This window comes from Cryptomeria japonica, chromosome 5, assembly GCF_030272615.1.
Source record: "Cryptomeria japonica chromosome 5, Sugi_1.0, whole genome shotgun sequence".
NCBI lineage: Eukaryota > Viridiplantae > Streptophyta > Pinopsida > Cupressales > Cupressaceae > Cryptomeria > Cryptomeria japonica.
In genome coordinates this window covers 300,742,117-300,767,399 of record NC_081409.1, presented here as the reverse complement: position 1 = coordinate 300,767,399, position 25,283 = coordinate 300,742,117, and the positions used below count along the sequence as shown (strand labels likewise).

The following is a 25,283-nucleotide window of genomic DNA, read 5'->3' as shown; positions in this document are numbered from 1 at the left end:
TCACTACCTATACAATTCTCTAAACAATATCTAATAATTTTAAACCATAACAAACTAACAATAACATTGCATAACATAAGAACACCTACCAATATCACTAGGTTCATTTTAAACACCAATGAAGTGTTCCTAAGATAACCTTTAGCATAAAATATGATTAAAATATTCATCCATATAATAGTAGCTATTACCAACACCGAACCAATTAAACACTATTCTAGGATTTCATTGCTTTCCAATTACATTATGTAGAGGACGAGATTTGTCACCCTCAAGGTGATGAAGCTTGAGGGATGAACCTACCTTCACTCTACCTCACTTAAACTGGCACTAAAGGTGATCTTGGAGATCAAAATGCAAAACTAAGTATAGAATAACATAAATGACTTACAAATAGAGTTTCTGAACAACCCTGTTAAGCCTCTATCCCTAGGATGAGCACATAGTGATTTTGTAATTATTATCAATGCCTTGAGGGCAAGACATACCCCAAAGTGGAGGCTCAATTTTCTTCTTGGGAAAGTTTTGGAGGAGATTAATTTCTTTGACGTAGCAACCTTTAATCACATTTTTAGAGAAGCAATGTCATTGCAAATAATTTGGCAAATTTAGGGGTGGATGGACTAGAATTTAGTATTCTGGGTTCAAATGTTGGTTGAAGATACAAAGATTTAAATCTTATTTATTATCATTTTATCATTTGGCTTTATGACAAGGTTTTGATATTGATAATTTTTTATTTAAAATGGGAAGCCCAATTATAGTTGCTATATTCTTCCCAATTGGTAGGATTTTTGAATCTCATATTCAAATCTTGTCAACATCACTTTTGTTGGATAGAGACCGTTTGAATATTGGCATTATATTAAATGTATACGGCTAGTGAGGAAGGTCACAAAATACTTAAGCTTTCTCAAAATTTCTATTACCTCATAATTTTGAGTGTGTGGAGAATCCAACTCATTAATGTTATGAGTTGATAGCTTCTTGAGGATGTCAAGGACCGGTCCTTTTGTGTTGGGTTTATCAAGTTCGATTCAGTTTCCCTTGGCCTCATTAATGTGTCTCCTTTTAGGATGGCTTGTGTCTTGGAAAATTATACTTTGTGTTGAATTAGTTCTCTTGGCCGCCCTCTCTATTTTTAGCAAGGGCTTATTTAGATCTCCTCCTATTTTCTATTGGCCACCTTTTTTTTGCATTTATTGTCTTCCTTTTGAGCAAGATTTGTCATAAGATTTGGCCTAATTATTGATAAGACTCCTTCATCCTTCATGCCTTTATGAGCTCCATTTTTTAGCCTAGCATATCAAGAAAGATTGGTTTTCTTTTCTTTCTCATTCCATGGTATAGTTGTTGACATTATTTAGGTTCTTCTATCGCATTTAGACCATTTGCCTTGCATTTCTTTGTTCCCCTTAGAGTGGATACATTGATCACCCTCATTGCTCTAAAGTGACAGGTGTCTTTTCTAGGCCCAATACCCATAAATGGTTGTATGGTAACCAATTACTCCCACAAACCCTTCTTTCATGAAATATACCATGTTCTTGGGGGAGAATTCATTGTAACTACCCATCCCTACAGAGTCAACATAGATATTCTTGCCTTCTTTCTTGCCAATACTCTCACAGTTGGGGAAACTAAGGCTTCTATGGATACACTCTATAGGGGGTCATCAAAGAATATTTTTTTGGGTGAATTGGATAAGGTTTTGATTAGCATCAAAAAGGATTTTACCATTCCCTATAGGTCACACCATGCCATCAAAATGGAGGCTAGTATCCCTACACCCAAATTCCCTATTCTCTTTGTTTGGAATAAAACCTTTTGGGACTTCAAATTGACCATTGTTCAGATAAGCATTCAATTCCTCAAATGGTTAATGAGATTTATTGCAGATGGGCTAATTAGCTTTGACACTATTGGTGATAATATAGATAAAAATGAGGATTTTTTGGTGGATTACATGTTTATGGAGAGTCTAAATGCCAATAATGAGGTGGAAATATCCTCAAGCCCAAGTGATGACGATGGTGACCAGGTTCATGTATCTTGCAATGGTAGCTTCCCCCACTTCTCATTCAATGGTGTTCTCCCTGACTTCCTCCTCTGGCCAAGCATTGGAATAATTTTATTCAAGGTAACCATCTTTGTTTCGGTTCTATTTTGTTCCATTTTGGTCCTAGTTGATGGCCTTTTCTCACTGGTTTTATAGAATACCTCTTATTGCCTTTGTCTCAGTTGGTTTTTCTTTTACATTCAATAGACTTTTCAATCCCTTGATGTTGTGATGTTTTATCTTTAGTGATATTAGTTTTGGTTGGTTATGATTTAACTTCTTCCAAGACTTTAATGTATATTTTCACCACTTATTAAATATATTTTGGCTTAGGCCTATTATTGACAAAAATAAATAAAAAATCTTATGATATTAATAATAATAATAATAGAATACCCTAATTAACATGTTTATATTAATAAGAACCTTATAATACCATAGTAAACTAATAATATTAATGATAGTATCGCAAATAACATGCATATTAACTTAAGATTAAAATATATCCTCCTTCATATTGTAGCTCCATTTTTGCTACTAGCATGTATATCTTTAATTTTAAGATATATAGATTACGCCTATATATATTGAGGCATTTAATTTTTTCATTCAACTTTAATATAAAAAATATTAAATAAAAAAAAATCAATGCCTTAATATATATTGAAGTAATCTATATATCTTAAAATTGAAGATATATATGCTAGTTGTTTCTCTTTTATAACTATGTTTTAATAAAACTTGATTTTGTAAAGATAAGCCAATCATATATATATATATATATATATATATATATATATATATAATGGCTTAGAACAAACTTGCTTGGATTCACATATGACATAGATGCATTGAACTTTAGGAAATGAATAGGGGAAGCATACTAGTAGCCTTTATAGCTAGCTTCTCACACCCATTGATTATAAATAGTATATCAGATTTTGATGATTTTTTTTTGTTGTCTCCACATGTGACTCAACTACTTATAGCTATTGATTTGTCTTTTGGGTAGTTTTAAATGGTACATTAGAATTTTATGATTTTTTTTATTGTCTTCGCATGTGACTCAACTACCTATAGCTATTGTTATGCATGCAAGGGCCAAAAAGTACATATTTCAAAGTGCCACCTAATACTTGTTGAAAGATGTCCCAAGAACCATGCACTTAAAGTCGCCAATACTTATGTAGAAATGTCTTAGTAGTCATGCACTATGGGTACCAATAAAGATGCACAAACGAACCAATTTTGGTCCAAAAAAGCTAAAAAACAAGTTGCTATTGGTACATGTGAAATTTATTAATGGACTTTTAGTTATTTCTTTTTTATTAATTTTTAAAGTTAGTAATTGTGAGGTTGAGTGTGCAAGGAGTGGACGTTTATTGAGACATGAACAATAAGTGATGTTCTTCTCCTATCACATGTAAAAATAATTCAAGTGTTTATGAAATTTAGAGCATACAAATGTGAGTATGGCCATCGCATGTTGAAAGATAAACTAAACATGGGTAATATTTTTTAGTCTAATTTCCAACGGCTAGCATTGTTGGAAAGGAAAATTTGTAGAGTATAAGCATTGAAGAGTTTTATGGAAGACATTGCTTTCCAACCTACTAAGAATGATTACCTTGAGAGAAAAAAATTCAAGCAAATGATGTATGAAGTTCTTTAGAAGGTTTCAAAACTCAACGAGAATAAAATATTGAGAGAATTAGTTATGACATAGTACATGTTATTGATAATTGACCCAAGCCATGGAATTGTGAAAATAATCTACATTCAAGGAAAAAGTAACTTACAAGATATGGAGGCATAATCAAGGCATGATAATGTGATTGTGGGATATGCACCCAATGAGGTTAATAAAAAAACTATTTTATGGATATATGTTAATTCATAATAGAATTCCATATGATTTATGACCTTTAGGAGATATAAACCGTGGCTTCCATTATAAACAAGAAAATGAAAAATAAATATAGAACAGGTAACACTATATGAAATGCCTCTATTGAAAGAAAAAAATCATGTAAAGGTAGATTTAGAGGAACAATATCATATGTGGAGGCATGCTTTGAACATGATTCCTTATTCTCGAGAACTAATAAAAACAATCTCCTTTGAAACAAAGATATAGTTTGTCTCCTTCACTCGCGATTTCCTATATATAGAAATAAAGTAGGAAGTCTACATTAAACTTGAATAATACAATAGGTTAAGTGACTAATTTACCTTTTCTTTTCTTCTTCTTCTTCGTCTTCTTCTACTTCTTTTTTTTTGCAAAGGGGTGCTTGATAGGCCAATTGGGATTTCCCTTTGTAGTTAGGTAGGAGCTTAAGAAGGGAGTTTTTCTTTTAACTATTTATTAATGATTTCTTCTTTTTAGATTTGATTGTATGATTTTTTTTACTTTAACATTTATGTTATATTCGATAATATATCGTCAAAATGAAGAAAGTAGAAAACTATGTGATAAGAGAAATGAAATGGTCATTAATAAACCAAACTTGTTGTAAAGAACAGAGGAAAAAGATTTCATGGGAACCTTGCTACTAGTTGATTACTCCTCATTCCTTCTAGCTTCTTGGTTTCCATGTAATCTCTCTTTTCTCATTGCTAAGTTGGTCTATGAACTACTATTTCATTTTCCTTCTCATTTTATCTACTTTTTTCATCATGATAACAGGCCATAGAGTGAGATCCAAAATTTTGATGGAGAATAATTCATGCAACAAAATCTAGAAACATTTCAAGCTATTTTTTATTAAAGTTTAATTTTTTCTTCTTATAAAAGTCCTATTTATGTGACAATGAACTTCTATTATTTAATGCTTGAACATTGTAGTAATATTTTTTTTTGGCCTTTAGCATTTTTAGTCTAGTGTGATTGGAAGGTTTCTCCTTATATAGGATCATTGTTTTCCATATTGATGCCCCCAACTACAGGTCATGTCATGTCCAATTTTTTTTATAAGATTGAGAATATTTCATGCATTCTTTTGTTATCGTACCATCATTCATAACTTCTTTGTTTATGCCTAAAGTTGACTAATGTAAAACAATAACTAAGGGTTTCATGATATATTATCCATTTTCTAATTCTTTTATAATTTGAAAAGAATATCTTTTAAGTGTAGAGTAGTAACAAACTAGTTGAAAAATTTGCTACTATAAGAGGCAAACTAACAATATATAGAGATATATAAGCCTTATTGGTCCAAGTTGTAAAATAAAACTAATGACATAAATTAAAAACTAAGTTCACATATCATTTTGAATTTTATTTTAGAGAAACTTGATTTGGCTAAAAACTAAACTAAAGAAATTAAATTTAGATAATCATATCTAAAAACATATCAAATATAAGTTAAGTTGTGAAAGGTGATGCTTCACAAGCTAACTGATATATCTATGGTGAGAAGTTGAGGCTTAGCATAAGAAAACCTTTTTTTCTTGCATAATAGAATAATTTTTCATCGGTTTATGCCAAAATTCTTTAAAAATTGGCTTATGTTGATTAGCATTTAGAATGGATAAAAGGCTAATTATCTCGAACTAGATAATATGAACATTTAATAGATCCATTTTTTTCTCATGTTCATCTAGGTTACATTTTTGTCATCAGTGAGGGTAATAATTATATCCATATTAATGGAAATTTTCCTTTCATTACTAAATATGTTTTTCTTCTATGCTCTACTTTACAATTTTTTTGTTGATAATTAGAATCTTAACTAATGAGTTGTCGCATATGTTGATTTGGGACTAGCAATTCTTGTTTACAAGGTAATTCTAATGCCAAATTTCTACCAAAAAAAGCACATCTATCTTGACATCTAATTGCTCTAGTATTAGGACCTGTTGGCATACATACTGCTTTCAAATACCAAAATGTAAGTGGAATTGTGAATCTATACAACTTGCATAGTTAGGCCTTGACATGGTTTGCTTATTTTTTATATAAGTACCTCCATTTCCTTTGAAGTGTCTAGAGAACTAAGACTAATATAGAGCTAAAAGATTTCCTCTATTTCACAAATGAATAGAATCTTCATGTAATCATTCAACTATGAACTTGATTTTTTCATGTGTCTTGATTCTATTTCTTGTTCAATGGTTGGTTGGATTTTTCTTGTTCATCTCTCCTAATGCACGAGATTTTGTGAGGGGTGGTATACTCCCTTGGCATGTGTCGTCTAAACATTTGATATATTTGTTTGAAATAGAAAAAAATGAGTTTGTGTTTTTTAAGAAGCCTGACTTCATTGAGAGCTCAAAATCGTACTAATATAGTTTTGAAGTCATGTTAGTGAATTTTACTGCACTAGAAATACTTATATGTGCAAATTTTGTTGTCCTTTATGTCATTTTACAAGTCAAAGAACCAAAAGGGTACTCTATACTAGAGATTCCAATAGGTTAAATTAATGTGCTCATTACTTTCATAGTGTAGATTTCATCTAGAGTAGTGTTCATCTTCCATCATGTTGAATTTGGATTGCTTGTACAATTAAAGTTGTAGCATAGAAGGTTATTTAAACTATATATATGTTATTCTTATATTTTCAGTGAATATAGTAATTTTTTAATGTAATATTTAAATAAAATAAAATTTTATCTCCAATTTCTTATTGTCATATCCCATAAAACTCTTAGAATTATCCAAAAATTAAATTTGATAGCTAGATCATCTTAAACTAAAATAAACTTGTTTAAAAGATAATATCATATAAAAAGAAAAAATAAATAATTTATTTTTAAGATATATAAAATTATAGTATAATATATAATCAATCTATAATATATGTTTAAATTTATTTATTTTTAATTTAAAAATCAACTCTAAATAATTAATTAATAATCACGGTCAATGATGCTCATGCGTAGACAAAAGTCTAAATAGATTGTTATCACGATTTTTGACCCTCCCAAAGGGCCAGCCTTAAACATCACACAGTAAGCTGACAGAGCTCAGGTGGCTGGGCCCACAACACACTTTTCAATGGTACTTTTTCCTTTTATTTTTGCAATTTCCGTTTCCATTGGCATTCACTGTTAGAACGGTTTTATTCATAGTTTCCGTTCTACCACTGTCGTTTCCGTTCTGCCTTTCCCGATTCCGTAGCAGTTCGTTTTGTCCGTTTAAAAAGATTCTCCACATGACGAAAAATTGAAACTATATGGTGAATGCAAGCAGAAGGGTGCACTGGCTGTGTGTCGTGGAAGCAAGCTGCACAATTTTATTTGTTTTTTAATCCCACATCCATAAAAATTCAAATAAGTGGAATTCGTGTTTATTAATATGCTGACCAAATCTAAAATTATCATCTGGCGTAAAGGTGTCTTGATAGAGTTTAAGCCTCCCATTGTAAATGGCAAGTCTTTGTTGAAAATTTTTAGTACTCTTTTAAGCCTATCGATATATTACGATCTTTTTTATTTTATTCTAAGTAGGGTGTTGAAATATATTTAAAATTTTAATATTAATAAAGTAAAAGAATAATTTAATAATAAATATATTTATAATATAAATTTTTACTATCATTAAATTAAAAGAGTAATTAAAAATAATATATTTAATAATTAAAAATAAATAAATTTGATAACAAATTCATAAAATGAAGAATGTTTAAATAAGTTTAATTAATTAATTTATTTATTTGTTAACACGTGTTATTTTCAAATAAGATGTTTTTGATGTAATTATTGTAAATCCTTTCACATATGTTAATATTTAAAATTTAAACATAAAAATTATGATTAAATATTTAAAACATTAGATGTATTTTGTTTGGTAATGGACCGAAGTCAAATGGCTTGACCTGTCATATAAGAGGGTTATATCTAACCATTGTGTTGTGGGATCATCCCCTCAAAAGATTAGATGTTATTTTGTTTAATATGTATATATAAGTTTAAAATATTTCTTTAAAATATTAATTCTAGTAATAGTTATGCCTAGTACTAATGTAATTTAGAGTCAAGATAAACTCTAATAACCAATATCTCCACCAACTAGATAAAATTGTGATATGTTTACCTTGCAAGAATATCTATTAATCTCATTAATCAGTAATATTTAATTACCTAGAACATTACATTGCATGGTATATGATTGTACTTGTACAATGTAAAATTATTCATAATTGTAACCTAATGATTCACTAACAACAAAAAAAACTTTTCATTCTCAACTTAAAAAAAAAATTAATTTATTTTGTCACCATTGTAAACTCAATCAACATAATATTTTAATTATTTTCAATATTTTTTAAAAATTATCATATTAAATAACAAAATTGTCTTGCCACAATTTACAATTTGATAGTCTTGTTTTTATTAAAATTTAATATATGTTTGATATTAGAGAAACATTCCAAATTGTTTGGAATAAATTTTAGTATTCACCTAATAATATAATAGCTCGTTGATATCCATTATTTATTTAGAGTATGGGAGGTACAAGTATGGTTATAGTCTAGAGATAGGAATTATTATTGTTAATATTTTTATTTAATAGAATTGAAACTATAAACACCTAAAATTAACACTTTGTCAATTTCCCCTCTTCCTCTAGTCTCTCATTAAATTCCCTCATTCATATTTCTCATTCATTAAATATTATTTTACTATTTAATTGATATCTCTTCATTCAACTTTTAATTAAACAAGTTTTCATTATTTAATTAATGTTCACTCCTCTAAAAATATCACATAATTAATATACCATATCCTTCCCACCTAAATTAAATAAGTGTCCCTATTTATTTCGTTTTGGATTAAAGTGCATATAAATATTCATTTTAAGTTAAAATAAATAATGAGAACTCTCCCAAACATGCCAAGTGGCACCTTGAGAAGTTGTAACTCCCCTTGCTACATATATCTACATTCTTTGTTGCATGTACTCCCTCATAACCTTCTATGGGTTCTACTTGGCCCAACTTCCTAACTTTTTGGATAGATGTCCATTCTCTCATCCTTGAGGAATCAAATCCTATCTCAACCCTTGATACCTCCATCCATTTCATCCAATCTATTTCATCTATTTTCACGCTAAGTTTAATGCCAGTTTTGATAATCTAACTTCAAAATAGACTATGTCAACAAACTTTTTTTGTGAATGAAGAAAAGGGAGAAAGTAACATTTAAATTTTAATATTATAAATTTGTATAAAGATTCCAACATAAAACCCACCACCCTTCCTTGCCCCTAATGAAAAGTTATCTTGATTTTAATTTCATCTAAAGTAAATTCCTTCATTACCTCCTCATTTTGACAATCCTTCACTAACCTGGAGATAAAAAGTCTTTGTGAAAACAAATAATTTCTTTAATAAATTCATAATTCATTTCCTTATGACTTCCATATGCTTCACAATATTCCCTAGGGAATTGGAATACTTACAACCATAATATTAAAAAACACTTAAAGTGAAGTTGAATTTGAATTTCCACTTACTTGAAAAACATTAAAAGATATTAATCCAAATCATCAATTCAAATTTGTATTTTAAAATTACATATATTAAACATGAAAACATTAGATTAGCTACATTTTTAAATATATAAATAATATAAATTTAAATTTTACATAATGTTGTTTAATTAAATTTTCATTCATTGATAATATAATAATAAATTAATATTAATTATTAATATATCAAATAAATATAATATAATAAACAATATAAATAAAAAAAATATTATTGACATATTAAAATATATATTTTAATTAAAAATATAATTTTTATTTTTCACTTAAATACAAAAACTTTTTAATGAACCATAAATTTTGAATAAATAATTTATTCAAACAACTAATTTTCACTCTTACAGAATTCCTACTTCACCCTTATGCAATCTCGCTTATCCTATTTCTGAATTTTTATTTGATATTATAAAAATTTGCTATTAAGCACATACTTTCAACGCAAATCCCTTATAGATAGTTATTTCATAGTCTTAAGCACATACTTATAGAACCATTCTATTGGGCTTTTTCATATTTGATATTATAAAAATTTGCTATTAAGCACATACTTTCAACACAAATCCCTAATAGATAATTATTTCATAGTCTTAAGCACATACCTATAGAACCATTCTATTGGGTTTTTTATCGGCTACCCATGTGCGATAAAATGAATAGGCCATTTATGGAAGCCGTAAATGCAATCGTTTTAAATTTAATGCGAACGGGAAACGGAATTTGCAAAGGAAAGCGTGAAAGGTACGCGCTGTGAGCCCAACCACCTAAGCTTGTCAGCTTAGTGTGTGACGTTTAAGCCAACCCCTCCCAAAGAAGTCTTTAACCAGCCCTTCATTTCATTCTGGAAAAGACAAACTTAAAAAGATGCTCTACACTCAAACGATGACGACTTTATTGCAGCCTCTTTACCTTATAACCTTTATCCCAACTCCAACAAACAATACTAACGACTACACTTATGGACGCCATGTTTTCTCGCCTTCTCTTTCTCATGACCATTCTCTCTTTATTTGCAGGTCAATTGTACAAATTATCACTTCAAACTTCCCTCATTCTATATTCTCGTATGGTTTTCATTTAAATTGATTGATTTGCAGGGAGAGGCATCGCAGACAAGGCTCGGGCATTCTTTGTTTTCGGAGACTCTTATGCCGACACGGGAAATCGTAATCCATACAATCAATGTGTAAACGAGTCATGGAGACGACCATACGGTTTGACCTGGCCTGGCTATCCTGCAGGAAGATATTCTTCTGGAAAAATCCAGACAGATTTTTGGGGTAAACCTTCCTTCTACTCAGAAACCGTGTAATATCAGGATTTAAGCATTCTGGGGCTTATCAATATGTGGTTGTGGTGTGTGCAGGGGATATTTTAGGGCTTTCCTCTCCCATAGCTTATGAGCTGCTCAGAAGTCATGACTGTAAAGCAACTGCAAAGAAGATTAGACGAGGAGTGAATTTTGCAGTTGGAGGAAGTGGAATATTTCAAGCCTACGGTTTCATAACGTTAGCACAACAGGTGAAACAGTTTAAGAAGCTGATAGGACAAAGTCATGAGTTCGACTCTCACAAGCTCTCGCAGTCTGTAGTTCTTATCTCTCTTGTTGGTAACGACTACCTTGCATTCCTTGATAGCAGAAACGGCTCCATTGAGGTGATTCAAAATCTGAGGCCTTTCTTTGCCTTAAAATTCTTAAGAAATCTAATTTTTCCTAATTTGTTAATTTTTATTACAGGGAGTGACGGATCTTGTGAAACCTGTGGTAAGCGGGATAATCGACGCTGTGAAAGAGTTGTATGAAAGCGGGCTTAGGAATTTTGTGGTGAGTAATATTGCTCACTTTGGGTGCGGGCGTCAGATCGGCAAAACATCCTGTGATTCAAACTACGATGACTTTTTAGCTCTTCATACAAGATTATTGAGAGAGGGCATAGAAAGCCTCAAATCGGATCTCAGGGAATTGTCCATCATAATTTCAGATTTGATGTCTGCGGTTAATAATATCTTCTCCAGTCCTACACAATTTGGTACTGCAGAATCTGTGCCTTTTTTTCTATGTGTCCAGTAAATCTTCAAAACCTATGTCTTCCGCGAATGATACATCTGTTATGTATATTGTGTGACAGGTTTTGTGGATTTGTTCGTCCCTTGCTGTGCTGAGAAAGGCGGGATTGAAAGGTGTGGAGAGGTGGACGAAGTCGGCGGGGCTTTATTTGAAGTGTGTTCAAATGTAGAGGAAAAGTTTCAGTGGGATATGTATCATCCAACACAGCAAGGATGGAATGCGATAATGTGGCTCTACAGAAATGGAGCAAAAGAAGAAAATAAAACGATCAGTTTTATTGAGGGGGCGCCAAAAGTTATTGATTGGGTAGAGTCCCTTGGGTTTGTGGCTTACAATATCCCCACAAGGATTTCACCTAAGTAAGCTTTCTATAGGAAATTTGTGGATCTTTTGAATAAATACCATGTACCTTTCTGATTTTAGGACTTTTTCTTTAAAACTTTTAAGATTCTCTGCAATAGAAAAGAAGAGGCCAAATTTTAAATTTTTTATATCAATTTATCATGAGAATAAGACCTAGATTAAAAGCCTTATGCAAAATAGCAGGGGTTGTTTTCAATGGGACGCCTATTAATGGTCATTTGTAAAGATTTTGTTTTAAGGAATATATCATTGATATTTTAATCTTGAATGTATCATGCATAAGAGTTTGACATTTATAAACAAGAGACGTATTAGCATCAGGTTTTTGTCATAATGTTTTTGTATTGAAGTTGGAGCATTTTTAACATGTAGTAATAATATTAAAATCTTGACATCATTAAATGATAATTTAGAATTGTTTAAATAATAATTATAGTAATAGATTGCTTTACAAAATTGCCAATTTTATCACAGTGATTTTCCCATTGGTAGCTTTTTTAAGTTTTTTGACTGACTTACTAATGAGTATTATTGTGGTGATTTATTGTCTATCATCAGGTTAGGCATGATCTATAAAAAGTATGACCAAACATTGCAAGAGACTAAAAGACTTCTAGATGATGTCAATGTTGACATTCTTGCAGAGACTTTGGATGGCTTTGTTGGATTGCATGCTCCATTTGGTAATCCAGAACATGATGATGATGAGCTTGTGAACATCAAGCCTATTCAGCAAGTGTCTCCTATGGAGGAGGAGGATGTCTCTTATTAGTAGGGTGATGCTGACGTTTCTTCACCTACTAGAATTGTGCCTCTGGAGGTTGGTCCAAGTAATTGGACTAATTATTATGTGTAGAATCTTTATATTTAGGTTATATATACAGATGCAGTTGGGATAGGTTCTTCTACTGTAAATACAATTATACATCGAACAATTTGGGTTCTACATATGACCCATTTTGATGGTTTCTCTAGTTAGGGTTGTCTACGTAATTTCGGTTAGTATTTTTGAACAATTAACTTCTTCCCTCCTAGAAAATTTGTAGGGTTATTTTGCTATTGCAAGACTTTATTATTGATTAATAAAAGTTTAGCGACTTTGGTCACTTTTATTTAAAAACAAAGTTGTAGAAATAATATTAAAATCTTGGCATCATTAAATAACAATTTGAAATTCTTTAAATAATATAGTAAATCTTTTAACAAATAGTGTCAAGGAAAGTTTAACCTTGAAACATCTATATTTAAATGTTAAAATATAAAATGGTTTCCCTTAGTAAGGAAACAAAAGAGACAATGCATCTAGTTCGTGTCAATCAATAAAATGTATAACATATTACAAACACATTACATCTAGTTCATGCCAATTAGTAAAGTAATAACACACTACTTAGTTAAATAATATTGTAACAATAATGATTTTTGTATGTAACACAAAGTAAATATGTAGAGCAAATTTTTTGTAAAAAAGTGTATGCCAAATTAGAATTAAAGCTCCATGTACAATAATTCTTAATCATTAAGTTAAAATTAATTAATATATATAATAATAATAATAATAATATAATTATAATAGCTATACATTTATTGTTGTTGATTAATCAAATAAAATAATAATTCTGATAACTAGTATCATGTATAATTATACATGTAATAATTAATATATATAATAATAATAGACATATAATAATAAATTATTATAATCTGAATTATTAATAACATTTAATATTATTCATAATATATAAATTATTATTTTGTATCGATAATAATTATGTATCTGTATTAAAATGTCATTAAAACTTACATTTGAGTTCATCAACAATAGAAATTACTACTGCCTCCCCATCAACCCCTTACCAAGGCAGTCCCTCCCCCCGCACCACTCACCCATACAAACAAACTGAAACTAAACTCGTAGTGACTAGTGTAAAGTTCGGCTCCACGGCACTTGTCACCCGTTCTTTCTCAAAGGCATCAAACCTCACATTGAAAAGGACATTGAGTCGATCACCACCTTTTTCATACAATTAAATGATGGTACAGGTCGTCGCCTCCAAACTTACCAATTGTTGATTACATATCTCCTTAAAATCCTCAAACAGCTCCGGGCCATTTAATGATAATGATGACACAACAGTCTTAGACATTGTGTCTACCACTTGATTCCCACTCTATTTCACGTGATAAATTTTGGAATCTTTGAATGTGGAAAGGGTCGATAAAATTAATTTACTAAATTTATTCAAACTCCCCTTTCAGTAGAGCATTTATCACCAATAGTTAATCCCCTTCCAAGTGCAATCGGGTAACATTTAATTTTTAAATATAGTAAATATCTAAACTCAAATAACAAAAAAATATGAGAACTCAAAATCACATGGATAGAACAAAATAAATCAAAACTCAAATGATATGAGATGCAGAAACTATTCTAGGAAAATGGAATCTATGTCTTATTAAACCATATCGAATAAAAAATATGGATTTGGACAAACTCGAGTATTAATTACAAAATTATATTAATACTTTTTATTTATGCTTTGAATATTTAATTTAAAAGTTTTTGTAAGGTTCTATCCACTTGACAAGTCTGAGGTTCAACATACATATGCTTGGTTTGACCAAACCTTATAATTTGGCAACTATGCCTTCCACAATGTCCTTATTTGCCACCCTAAAAGAAAAATCTTCTATGGCTAAATGACTACACTTACATTAAACAATCCATAATCATTATGAATAAGGAAATTGATTAAAAACTAGAAATATGATTATAAATTTAGATTCCAACATAGGAATTATTCTTAGTTCAATTAGTTGTCATGCATAGAAGAATTTTGTAATTGATAATATTTAAAATTCATTTATGTCTTCCCTTTATTTACCTATGATCGACATATCCCTTGCACCTCGTACATGTGCAAGTGCTAGTATATTTAATAATTTTATTATTAGGATTAGGATAAGCGATAGTATTCAAATAAGGTATGAATTCAATTCCTGGGACAGGATATGTCCATTTATTATGCTAATAGGCATAAAAATTAATAACAACAACAACAACAACAACAACAACAACAACAACAACACCACCACCACCACCACCACCACCACCACCACCACCATCACCAACAACAACAACAACAACAACAACGACAACAACAACGACAACGATGATAACAACGATAACAATAATGATAATAATAATATAGCATTGAAAACTCTTTTTTGATTTTGTAAAGAGTTTGACAAAATATAAAAATATAATAATAAGAATATATGAAGAAATAATCATATAATTATATATAATAATAATTTAGTATTAATTACAAAATCACAATATAATAGTGATTTGACATTAATTCCAATATAATAATTAATAATTTTTAATGTGAAATAGTGAAAAAATATGATGTATTTTCAAAAAAAAATTCAAAATATAAATATTCTAATATATTTATTTGTGTAGACATTTTAGCATAAATTTATCAATATTAGTTAAAAGTTATATTTTATTAATTAATAAATTAATAATTTAAATTTACCAATTAATTTATATTACATGTATCAAATTCTATTAGATCTCTAGTTTCCATTGTAACAATATTCTTTCTTGTTTGAATTCTTATAATATCATATTTTTATTATATTATTATAATATAAATATTATATTATTATATTTTAAAATTATATTACTTTCTATAAATAATGAATAAATAAATTTAATTATTTAATAATTATTTTATTTAATTCTAGGAGATTGTATATATTCTATAATTAAAATATAGAAACATCATAAAAATGTAACTTTTTTCATTTTTTATTGTACATTTGATTTATTCCTTTTTTATATTTATTTTAACTTTTTAATGGGTATTTAGTAAAATTTAAAATTGATCTATGAAACTACACAAGATGAAGAAAAAAGAAAGAAAACACTTAAAAAAAGAAAAACATATTTCATAATTCTATTTAAAAATAATAGAAATCTAGTTTAAAGTCTTTATGATAGACTTGAGTTAAAAATAGTCATGGAACAAGTCTAAGAGGGGTGAAAAATTATTTTTAAAAACATGAAACAAATTCAAAAGAAGAAAAATAATAAACTCTAACAAGAGACACAATGCGTCAAGTTCCTACCAATAGTGTGGTTTATTTAGAGTAGAAAGTAAAAAAGGAGCAAGAAGAAATATGGAGATATAGAGATAGTTGGCAATGGTTATTTTAGAGTAGAAAGTAAAAAAGGAGGATAAAGAAATATGGAGGTATAGAAATAGAGAGGAAAATAGATATAGATATAAAGGTCTAGGAAGGGATACCAAGAGAGAGAGAAGGGGCGGACATGTTAAGAGAAAGAGGGGAGAGATGAAGATATAGGGAGATAGATAAATAGAGAGGTAGAGAGAGACATAGACAAAAAGGGAGAGGGGGAGAGATAAAGAGATATAGATGGTGAGATAGAGTAAGAGAAAAAATATACAATAATATATGTAGAGAGGGATAGAGAAATAGTGGGAGATGGACAAAGAGAGAGGAGGGAGACAGATATATGGGAAGATTCTTTTATTTTTATTGTTACTATCCTCTCACTAAATGTAGCACACTACACTCACTATGCTTTGTGGAAAATTTTCATATGGTAATTATTAATTATTGGTTGCTATTTGCAAATAAAATATTTGTTTATTATGGTGAGCTTTAAATAATCACCTTGTCAAGCATGTATTAGGTTAACCATTTGGAATAATAAATAATACCCATTCTCCTCTTAAGGGCAAGTGAAATGATAAAGTAATCAGACGTCTAAGGCTATTCCATATAATGTATAATAATATAAATAAATTAATTATACATTTTTAGTAAATTGTATATATATTTAAAAACAAAATATAAATATATAGGAAACATGTAATATATTTAATATTTTAATCAATATTATATGTAATAATTATATATAATAATAATATAAAGTTTGTATATGAAAAATAAATAAAAATAAATCATTTGAACTAAATTAAAAATAAATAATTTCAATCTATTTTTTTAGCCGAGAGGCGTAACACCATATTTGAAACCCAAAAAAGCATTTGCAAGGAAAACAAAAAGCCATAAAAAACAAGAAAACAAGCGAAGAAACTACATATCTATTTTTAATTAAAGAAAAACTATGATAATTATTTTTGCACTGCATGGCAATGAAAAAAGCTAAAAAAATTAGATGAGCTATATAAACAATTAATTAAAGAGAATTAGTGTAATTCGGGCTCATAGACCCAATTTACACTTGTTCTCCCATAATACAATAGTGGTTTTGGATACCCTAATGATACCAAATTTGGCATATGCAATGCATGATCCAACTTAGTACAAATGATCATGAAGGTTGGTGATCTCCTTACAAGTATGGATGATTTACCTATACTACAGTGTTATTTAAAAGTCAAAATCATCTCCAGGGAAAAGACAATGAAGTTCAAGAAGAAAGACTCCTATCTGCTCTTCCTATCATCCTCAATGGCATTAAACATTGTGAAAACCAGATGATTGTCAAATGCAAGATACCTCGCAACGATACAAAGATTTTCTAAAGAGGGATGTTCATAATAAATATGTGTCTCTAGATACTTAGTCAACTTTTTATGCATCTCTAGTGCAATGGTATTTTGTAATTTCAATCGACACTTCAATTGTCATTTTATAATATCGATCGACACCTCAAGTGTCATTCTATGTATTCTCTAGTACACATGTAGGACTGCATATGTCCTAAGTCAAATAGGACTCTACCTTTGACTTGGTCACAAACTAGTTGTAACTTTCCTAGTTTCATGTTTCACCTCTCCTCTCTATATACGAGGATGCTCATTGTAATAAGGATATTTTAGGATCTTTTTATCTGTGTTTTGGCCAATGCAACAAAACTTTGTCGGTTTGGGAAGCACTATAAAACCTTGTTTTTAGATGTAAATCAAATTATAATCAATAAAAGAGACAACTTGTTTTCAATCTTTGTGTTGGAACAAGTTGTAATGTGAAGACATTATTCAAAGTTGATTGTGAGTATTGTGGTGTTATTTGAAAGAGATTTAAACCCAATTTTCAGTCTTTGATCTACTTATTATGTTTATAATTAATGATATATTGTCAAAGTTAATCTTGTAGTATTTGAGCTACTTATCATGTTTCAAGATAATGTTTCAAGCTCAAGAAAAGAGATAACTTGTAGTCTTTGTGCTACTTTTACCCTCTACGTTTGTGCATTTAAGGTGAAGTGTATGTTGAAGTCTTTGAGCTACACATATTTCATCTTTGTTCTTGAATCTTTATAGGAAGTCATAGAAAGTCTTTGAGCTTTCATGAGCCTCTTTGTTGTGTTTTAAATTTTATTGTAAGAAAGAGGCATCTATTTGTAAAGGTTGATAGGATAGTGATAAAAAAAAGACTTTGAGCTTTATTATTACTTTATCGTCCCAAAGTTATTTTCAGAAAAAGGGAGCAACGAGAGGCTTTGTACTCTTATGGACACTTTGCTTCTAAGTTAGCATAGATTTTATATCACTAGAAATAAGAAGTGTTTTCAGCCTTGGGAAAGAAAAATCATTCTAATTAGAGAATTGGGTTAATACTTACTCTGAAAAAAGAGAGTAAAGTAATGGTATCATCCTAGATTATTGTAAAGTTAGTAGATAGGATATAGTTTGCAGTACAAAGGGGGAGCCTTATCTTATAAGTAGGAGGGACCATATCTTGCCTTCTGAGAGATGTTGTCTCACATAGTGTGGTGAAAACCCTCATTTTTTAAGCTCTCTTGATTTGACAAAATTTTCACCCAACAAGAATAAAGATGCTTTTATATTTTAAATAGTAATAATGTACATCATTGTTTTTATATATAAAACACATTTTTATATATAATTCATTGTATATTATATCATAATTAAATAACATAACTATTGAATAATTAAATCTATTATAAAATTTATAATATTAATATTGACCAAATAATTTTAAAAATGTAGTAATATAATATTAATATAATAAAAATAATTTAAATTATTTTAGAAATAAATTTTTATATTTAAATCAAATTGAACTCTAAAGCTAACACAAAACAAAAATAAACCCTAATACTAATTCATATTGAAACCTAACACTTACCCAAATAGAATGTTGACTATAAACCAATTTGAACCCTAACATTATAGAAAATTAAGCCTAAACCCTATACAAAATTGAATTCAAACCTTTTAAAAAAAGAAACCCCAAGTCTAACACTAAAGCAAAAGAAACTCTAATCCTAAACAAATTAAGCCCAAATCCTAAATGAAATTGAACCTTAACCCTAAATCTAATCAAATTGTAAACCTAAACCTAAAAAAAATTAAGCCAAATTGGGCCCTAACCCTAAACCAAATTTATTGCTTATTATAAACCTAGTCAAACCTTAAATTGAGTGAACCCTATCCTTGTAAAAAATTCAAACCAAGCCTACCACCAAATTGAACCCTAACCCCACCAAATAAACTAAAATAAACCCTAACACTTTAATATTCTTAAATTATTAAAAATTAAATGGAATCTAAATCATGAACCAAATCAAACTCTAACCCTAACACTAAACCAAAAGAAACCCTAAATCTAAACCTAATTGAATATTAAAAAAAATTGAACCCTAACCCTAAAACAAATTAAATATATCGAGTATAAAACTAATCAAACCTTAAACTAAAGTGCACCCTAAGCCTATAGGAAATTCAAACCAGACCTACCTCCAGATTGAATTGTAACTATAAACTAAATTAAACCCTAACACTTTAATATTTTTAGATTATTAGAAATTAGACTAAACCAAAACAAACTCTAATCTGAACCCTATGTCGAATCAAACAATAAATCGAACAATACATTAAATTTAACATTAACCCTAACCCTGTTGGTAGCAACAATGAGAGAAAACTGAGAAGGGGGGGTGAATCAATTTTATACTGGATCTACAAACTCAACCACAAATACAAATCTGATAAACTAGAGTAACAAAAGAGATAAGCAAATTGATAGCACAACACACAACACCAATATTTTGACGTGGAAACACCAATTAAGGGAAAAGCCATGGTGGGAACCTACCCACAATAAGATAATACTCTGCAATAGCATGTGAAAATATTACAATGGGGAATGCACCAACATTTAGGAAATTTAAGATTGCCTCGATTATTGGTTGTAAAGTTGGAACTTTGCCCGATTCCTATTTAGGTCTCCCCCTCTGCCATGGTCCGACCCCTGACTCCTTTTGGGAAAATCTTATAGACAAATTATAGAAAAAATTGGCTAGGTAGAAAGGTGCTTTGTTAAGCCAAGTTGGAAAGCTCCAACTACTCAAAGCCTCTCTTTAGAGCCTCCCAATTTATGCTATGAGTTTATTCAAAATCTCAGCCAAAATTGTTGATCAACTAGAAATAATTCAAAAAACAAAATTGTGGATTGGAACTGAATCTAAGAATAGATTACATCTTGTGGCTTGGATTCAAGTTTGCCTTCCCAAATCCATGGGGGGACTGGATATCGGGAACCTGAGAGAATTCAATAAATCCATGGGGGGACTGGATATCAGGAACTTGAGAGAATTCAATAAATCCATGGGGGGACTCGATATCGGGAACTTGAGAGAATTCAATAAAGCCCTGATGGCCAAACAACTATGGGGATGTCTTAAATTGAATAATGAATGGATTGACATATTCAAACATAAATACCACATTCCGAATATCCAAAACACTCTGGAAACTTATGATCTTCCCAATGCGGTTTCTGATTTATGGAGCAGTTTCTTTAGCTCCTCCAAGGTTATCTTGCATGGTTGCAGATGGATGTTGGGGAATGGTACCAAAATTAGATTTTGGGATGATTGGTGGACTGGTGATGGCCCCCTATCGGACTCTGTTTGGGCTCCTCCCTTCAAAGAATTGTCTCAAAAAAATTGGTGTCTGGGTGGCTGATTATTTTAGAAATGGAGTCTAGTCGGACCTCAGTTCTATGGATAATGCTCTATTACCTATGCAACCCTAGTTGAATTATATTCACATCCCCCACTCTCAAGGGGAGGATGAAGTGTTTTGGAATTTCTCCTCTTCTGGGAAGTTCAAGGTTGCTGATGCTTATAAGTTCATCTCTAGAAGCTTCTCCCCCCCCTTTTGGGCTGGTATCTGGAACAAGCACTTCATTCCTAAAATTAACATTTTTTTTGGCTATTTATGCAGGGTAAGATCTCTACCATTGAAAATCTTTGCAGAAGAGGTATTCCCCTTACCAATAGATGTTTTCATTGTAAAGAGGTGGAGGCTAGCCATCTGCTCCTTCATTGTGCCTTTGCCAAGGATATCCGGATTCACTTTCTTAACATCTGGAACATTGATTGGATCTTCCCTGATGTTGTCCACCAAATGTGGTTTTATGTAAATTTCCCTCTGATAATCAGACTTTAGGAGTTCTCTGGAATTTATCTCTTCCACATATTGCCTGTGGCATTTGGAAAGAAAGAAACAATAGTCTTTAGGGATTTGGAAACTCCTGCTTTTGTTGTGGCTACTAAAATTTGCATTGCTACCAAGGATGATTTTCTACACTTCTTCCCTAGTAGAAAGAATAACCATCCCCTCCCTGGGTAAGTGCAAGAAGTTGTGTCCACTTTTTGGCCAAAAAGTGGAAGCTTTTTCCCTTTTTTTCAATTTCGTCCCATTTGACCTAAATATTTGAGGCACTTAAAGAATGATACTTGAAAAAATTTAGTAATAGAAAATGTAATGCTGGAAGTCTACTATCCAAATATGTAATTTATTTTAATACCCAGATCTTAAAAATGAAGTTTGAATAGGCATTAGTAAAACCTATAGTTTAAAAGTCACTTTTTAGGACCATACCATGCCCGTGTACGGCGAGCATCATTTGACCTAATTGAAAGTATTTTCCTTTATCCGATCTATAACTCACTCACCTTTGATGAGGATATTTTTTTGTAATTGTTTTCCATATATTTTGTTTTTTGTTATTTTTAATTGGGCATAATCACTGTTTTGAAAAATCCGTGTGTACAGCAAGCATAATTTGACCTAAACTTTTAACATTTTTTAATTTTTTTTTTTTAAACTATATAGATTTGTCTATAGTTTGATGTCATATTTTTTTTTTTCAAAAAACTTAAAGACAAAAAAGTTATTAAAATTTTAAAAGACCATGTTATTTCAAGTTTATGGATCTCTTTCATTAGAAATTATTTTAAAATTAAAAATATTGATCCATTCTCTTAAAAAAATATATATTTGGAATCTAGATAGTGTGTACTATAATGGTTTTTGTTGTTTAAAAAAATTTAAAAAATTAGGCGTTTTGATATATTTTTGAAGTCATTTTTTTGTATGAAGCTTGATTTGGGCTTGAAGTTGCAAGTCAAACCAGTTCGGAGCCTCAGGTTCGGCATTTCGAACCATTTTCCAAGCCTAATTCCAAACCTACAAGCGGGCCCCAAAAACAACTTTTTACAAATGGGATCCCATGTTGAAAACGAGATCCCGTTCTATATTGCAAATTATTTAAAAATAAAAAACAACACGGGATCCCGTTTTGTTTTTTCATTAATATTTTTTTTTTGGAATTGTATAAATAAATGATCATTTAACATAATAAAACATGTCTTCAAATGTGGGAATTTTTACATGATATATTATGATTTAGTTGTCCTTTGGATGCTCTTTTGTTGCAATTTCAGATCCATTTTTTGAAGGTGGCATTTATTGCATAAGTTTTTAGTCATGGGGTCTAAACAATGTCATTAGGAGAAACAAAGGAGGAAATTGACCGTCGAGGAAATTCAAGAAGAATGAGAGAAGGAGGCCAAACGTCAAAGGGATAGAAGAATGACGATTCGACAAATGAATAATCCTGATGCCTCTGGATCCACAACAATGGAAGAGACAAAGATTCAAGATGATGCCTTGGGGGATCAGAGGGACGTAGATGATGCAATTATGGATGATGTTGATGTGAATGAAACAATTATGAAGAATATTCCAAGTACAACATCCTCAAAACCAGGTACATCTTCAAATCCTTCTCTGTAAGACATGGATAATGTGATTATAGGTGATATTCATATTGATGATTTAGTAGAAGCTGGATATACCAATGTTGAGATTGATAGAATTGTCCATGAAAATGAAAACCTTCATGTTGGTAAAGATGAAATTCTTTTGAATGTTGAAAGTGAAAATCCTTTTGAACATGGTGAAAATGAAAATCCTCCAATTGTTGAAGATCAGGGAAACTTTTTTATAAAAATTGAAAAAAGGTTCTGGATAATCTTCCTAGTAAGATTTCTTGGAGACAGATAAGAACATATGCCAATAGAATATGCAAAGAATTTTTTTATCAAAAAAAACTTGCAATTCAATGTCAACTTATGATGCAACTAATGAGAATGTGGAAAATGAGAAAAGTGATGAAAAAAATAGGCATCTATGTGAAACCATAAAAAAAAGATGAATTTGTTAAGCATGCTATGTCTATTGTTGCAAGTGCCATTGAATCTATTGGTACAATGAGTCGATCTAAAGGTAAGAATGCGGCATGACGAGCTATAACAACTGCCATAGTGAATAAAGCAACCTTGAATAAAAGGATGGTAAGCAACATTAGTGGAATTTTAAAGATGCATCCTAAAACATTGGTTAGAGCAGCTAAAAGAAGAGAAAGTATTGAAAGTTATCCAATCAACCAAAGTTGGAGTTTTAGAGGTAGACTTTGTAGGTCAAATATGAAATTGAATATTGAAGAGAAATATTTGGTTGAAAAGTTTTGGCATGATAATACAAGGGTGTCATCTAATGCTAGAGATGTTCTAAAGTTGAGAGTGGGGTGTAAAATTCGTGACCCTCATCCAAAACACCTATTAGACACAACTCAAACTGAATTTTATAGAAATTTTTGGATAAAGTTTTGTTACCTGGAAATATTACTATAAGTCAAAGATCATTTGAAAAATGCAAGCCCTGGTATGTGAAAATTAACAAGCAAAGAGTCTCTTGTTGTTGTAAAACACACATGCAATTTCATTACTATTATGATGTTTTTCGATACATACATTGTGTTTTGCATAGTAACATGCTTATCTAGGAATGTGGTATTGACATGCCACCTGAATCAATCAACGAATTTGTAGCAAGTTTATTTTGTCAAAGAGTTGATGGGCAATTATTTTATTTACATTCATGTATCTCTAGACAATGTTCTAGTTGTGGCAATTTTTCATCACTAGTAGAAGGTATGCATGAGAGTAGTGAAACTAATTTTGGACAACAACTAGTGGATGTTAGAAGATTTAAGAATGTTGAGTATCCCTTAGAGGATGGGAAAATAGGAAAGCGTGTCGATTTAATCACAGAGAAGGTTAGTGTACATGCATTCATGTCAGAATTTAAAAGTAAGATTGTACCAAAATATGTGACACACTCTCAACATGCTAGATGGCTTGATTCTCAATTTTGCACATGTAGAAATACATTTCCAGTTGGGAGTATACTATCAGTGGTGGACTTTTTATAAAACTATACTCTTAAGCCACAAGAGGAAATTCATTCTCAATATTACAATTCCACTCAAGTTTCTATTTTTGTTCATATTGTTTATAGACACGTAGATGATAGCATAGAGGATGGTAGAAAAATCCTAAGGGAGTATCATTTCTATGTGAGTGATAATAAGATGCACTCGTCAAAAAATTTTCAATATTGTTTTAGCATATTTTATAGAAATATAAGAGAAAGAGGAATCCAGATGACATAACATCTTATTTGGTCAGATAATTGTACTGGACAATTCAAGAATGCTCGAATGTTTTATTGGTTAAGTAGGGCTCACAAGGAATACAATATCTAACATATATGGAGGTTTTTTGAAGCTGGACATGGTAAAGGAGAACATGATGGAGCTGGTGCATGTGTTAAAAGAATTCTTGCTAGAGAGCAATTTAAATTTGAAGATAATGTAAAATTTAAAGATGCACGTGCAATTGTAGATTGGTGCAACACAACATTATCTATTGGATCAAGTGTGAACTCTACAGTTCAACGATTCTTTTGGTTAGTTGAAGAGGAAAACATTGTGTCAAAACTTGATTTTGAGACAATTAATGGATCGGCAAAATGGCATTCATTTAAGAGTTCAAATGCAAGCACATGGACTGTATGGATAAGGGAACTTGCATGCTTTTGTTAGTTTTGTATTTTAGGTGACTCTGATGTATGTGA

General features: G+C 30.4%; 1 protein-coding gene across 3 annotated transcripts in view; it reads left to right on the top strand.

Annotated features, from left to right (window-relative positions):
* Window positions 1–10,496: 10,496 nt before the first annotated feature.
* LOC131045767 (GDSL esterase/lipase At5g03610) overlaps window positions 10,497–25,283 on the top strand; it is a 90,745-nt gene continuing 75,958 nt past the window's right edge. For 2 of the 3 annotated variants that reach the window (XR_009372605.1, XR_009372603.1), the window contains exon 1: window positions 10,497–10,567. Coding sequence is in view for 1 of the 3 variants with exons in the window: in XM_059221430.1 (XP_059077413.1) it covers window positions 10,510–10,567; window positions 10,649–10,831; window positions 10,918–11,207; window positions 11,290–11,581; window positions 11,681–11,978; window positions 12,541–12,754 (1,335 nt within the window). In the remaining 2 variants the exon portion in view is untranslated. Of the gene's footprint in view, window positions 10,568–10,648; window positions 10,832–10,917; window positions 11,208–11,289; window positions 11,582–11,680; window positions 11,979–12,540; window positions 13,031–25,283 lie in introns of those variants that run through there. The other variant, XM_059221430.1, reaches the window with a different exon arrangement.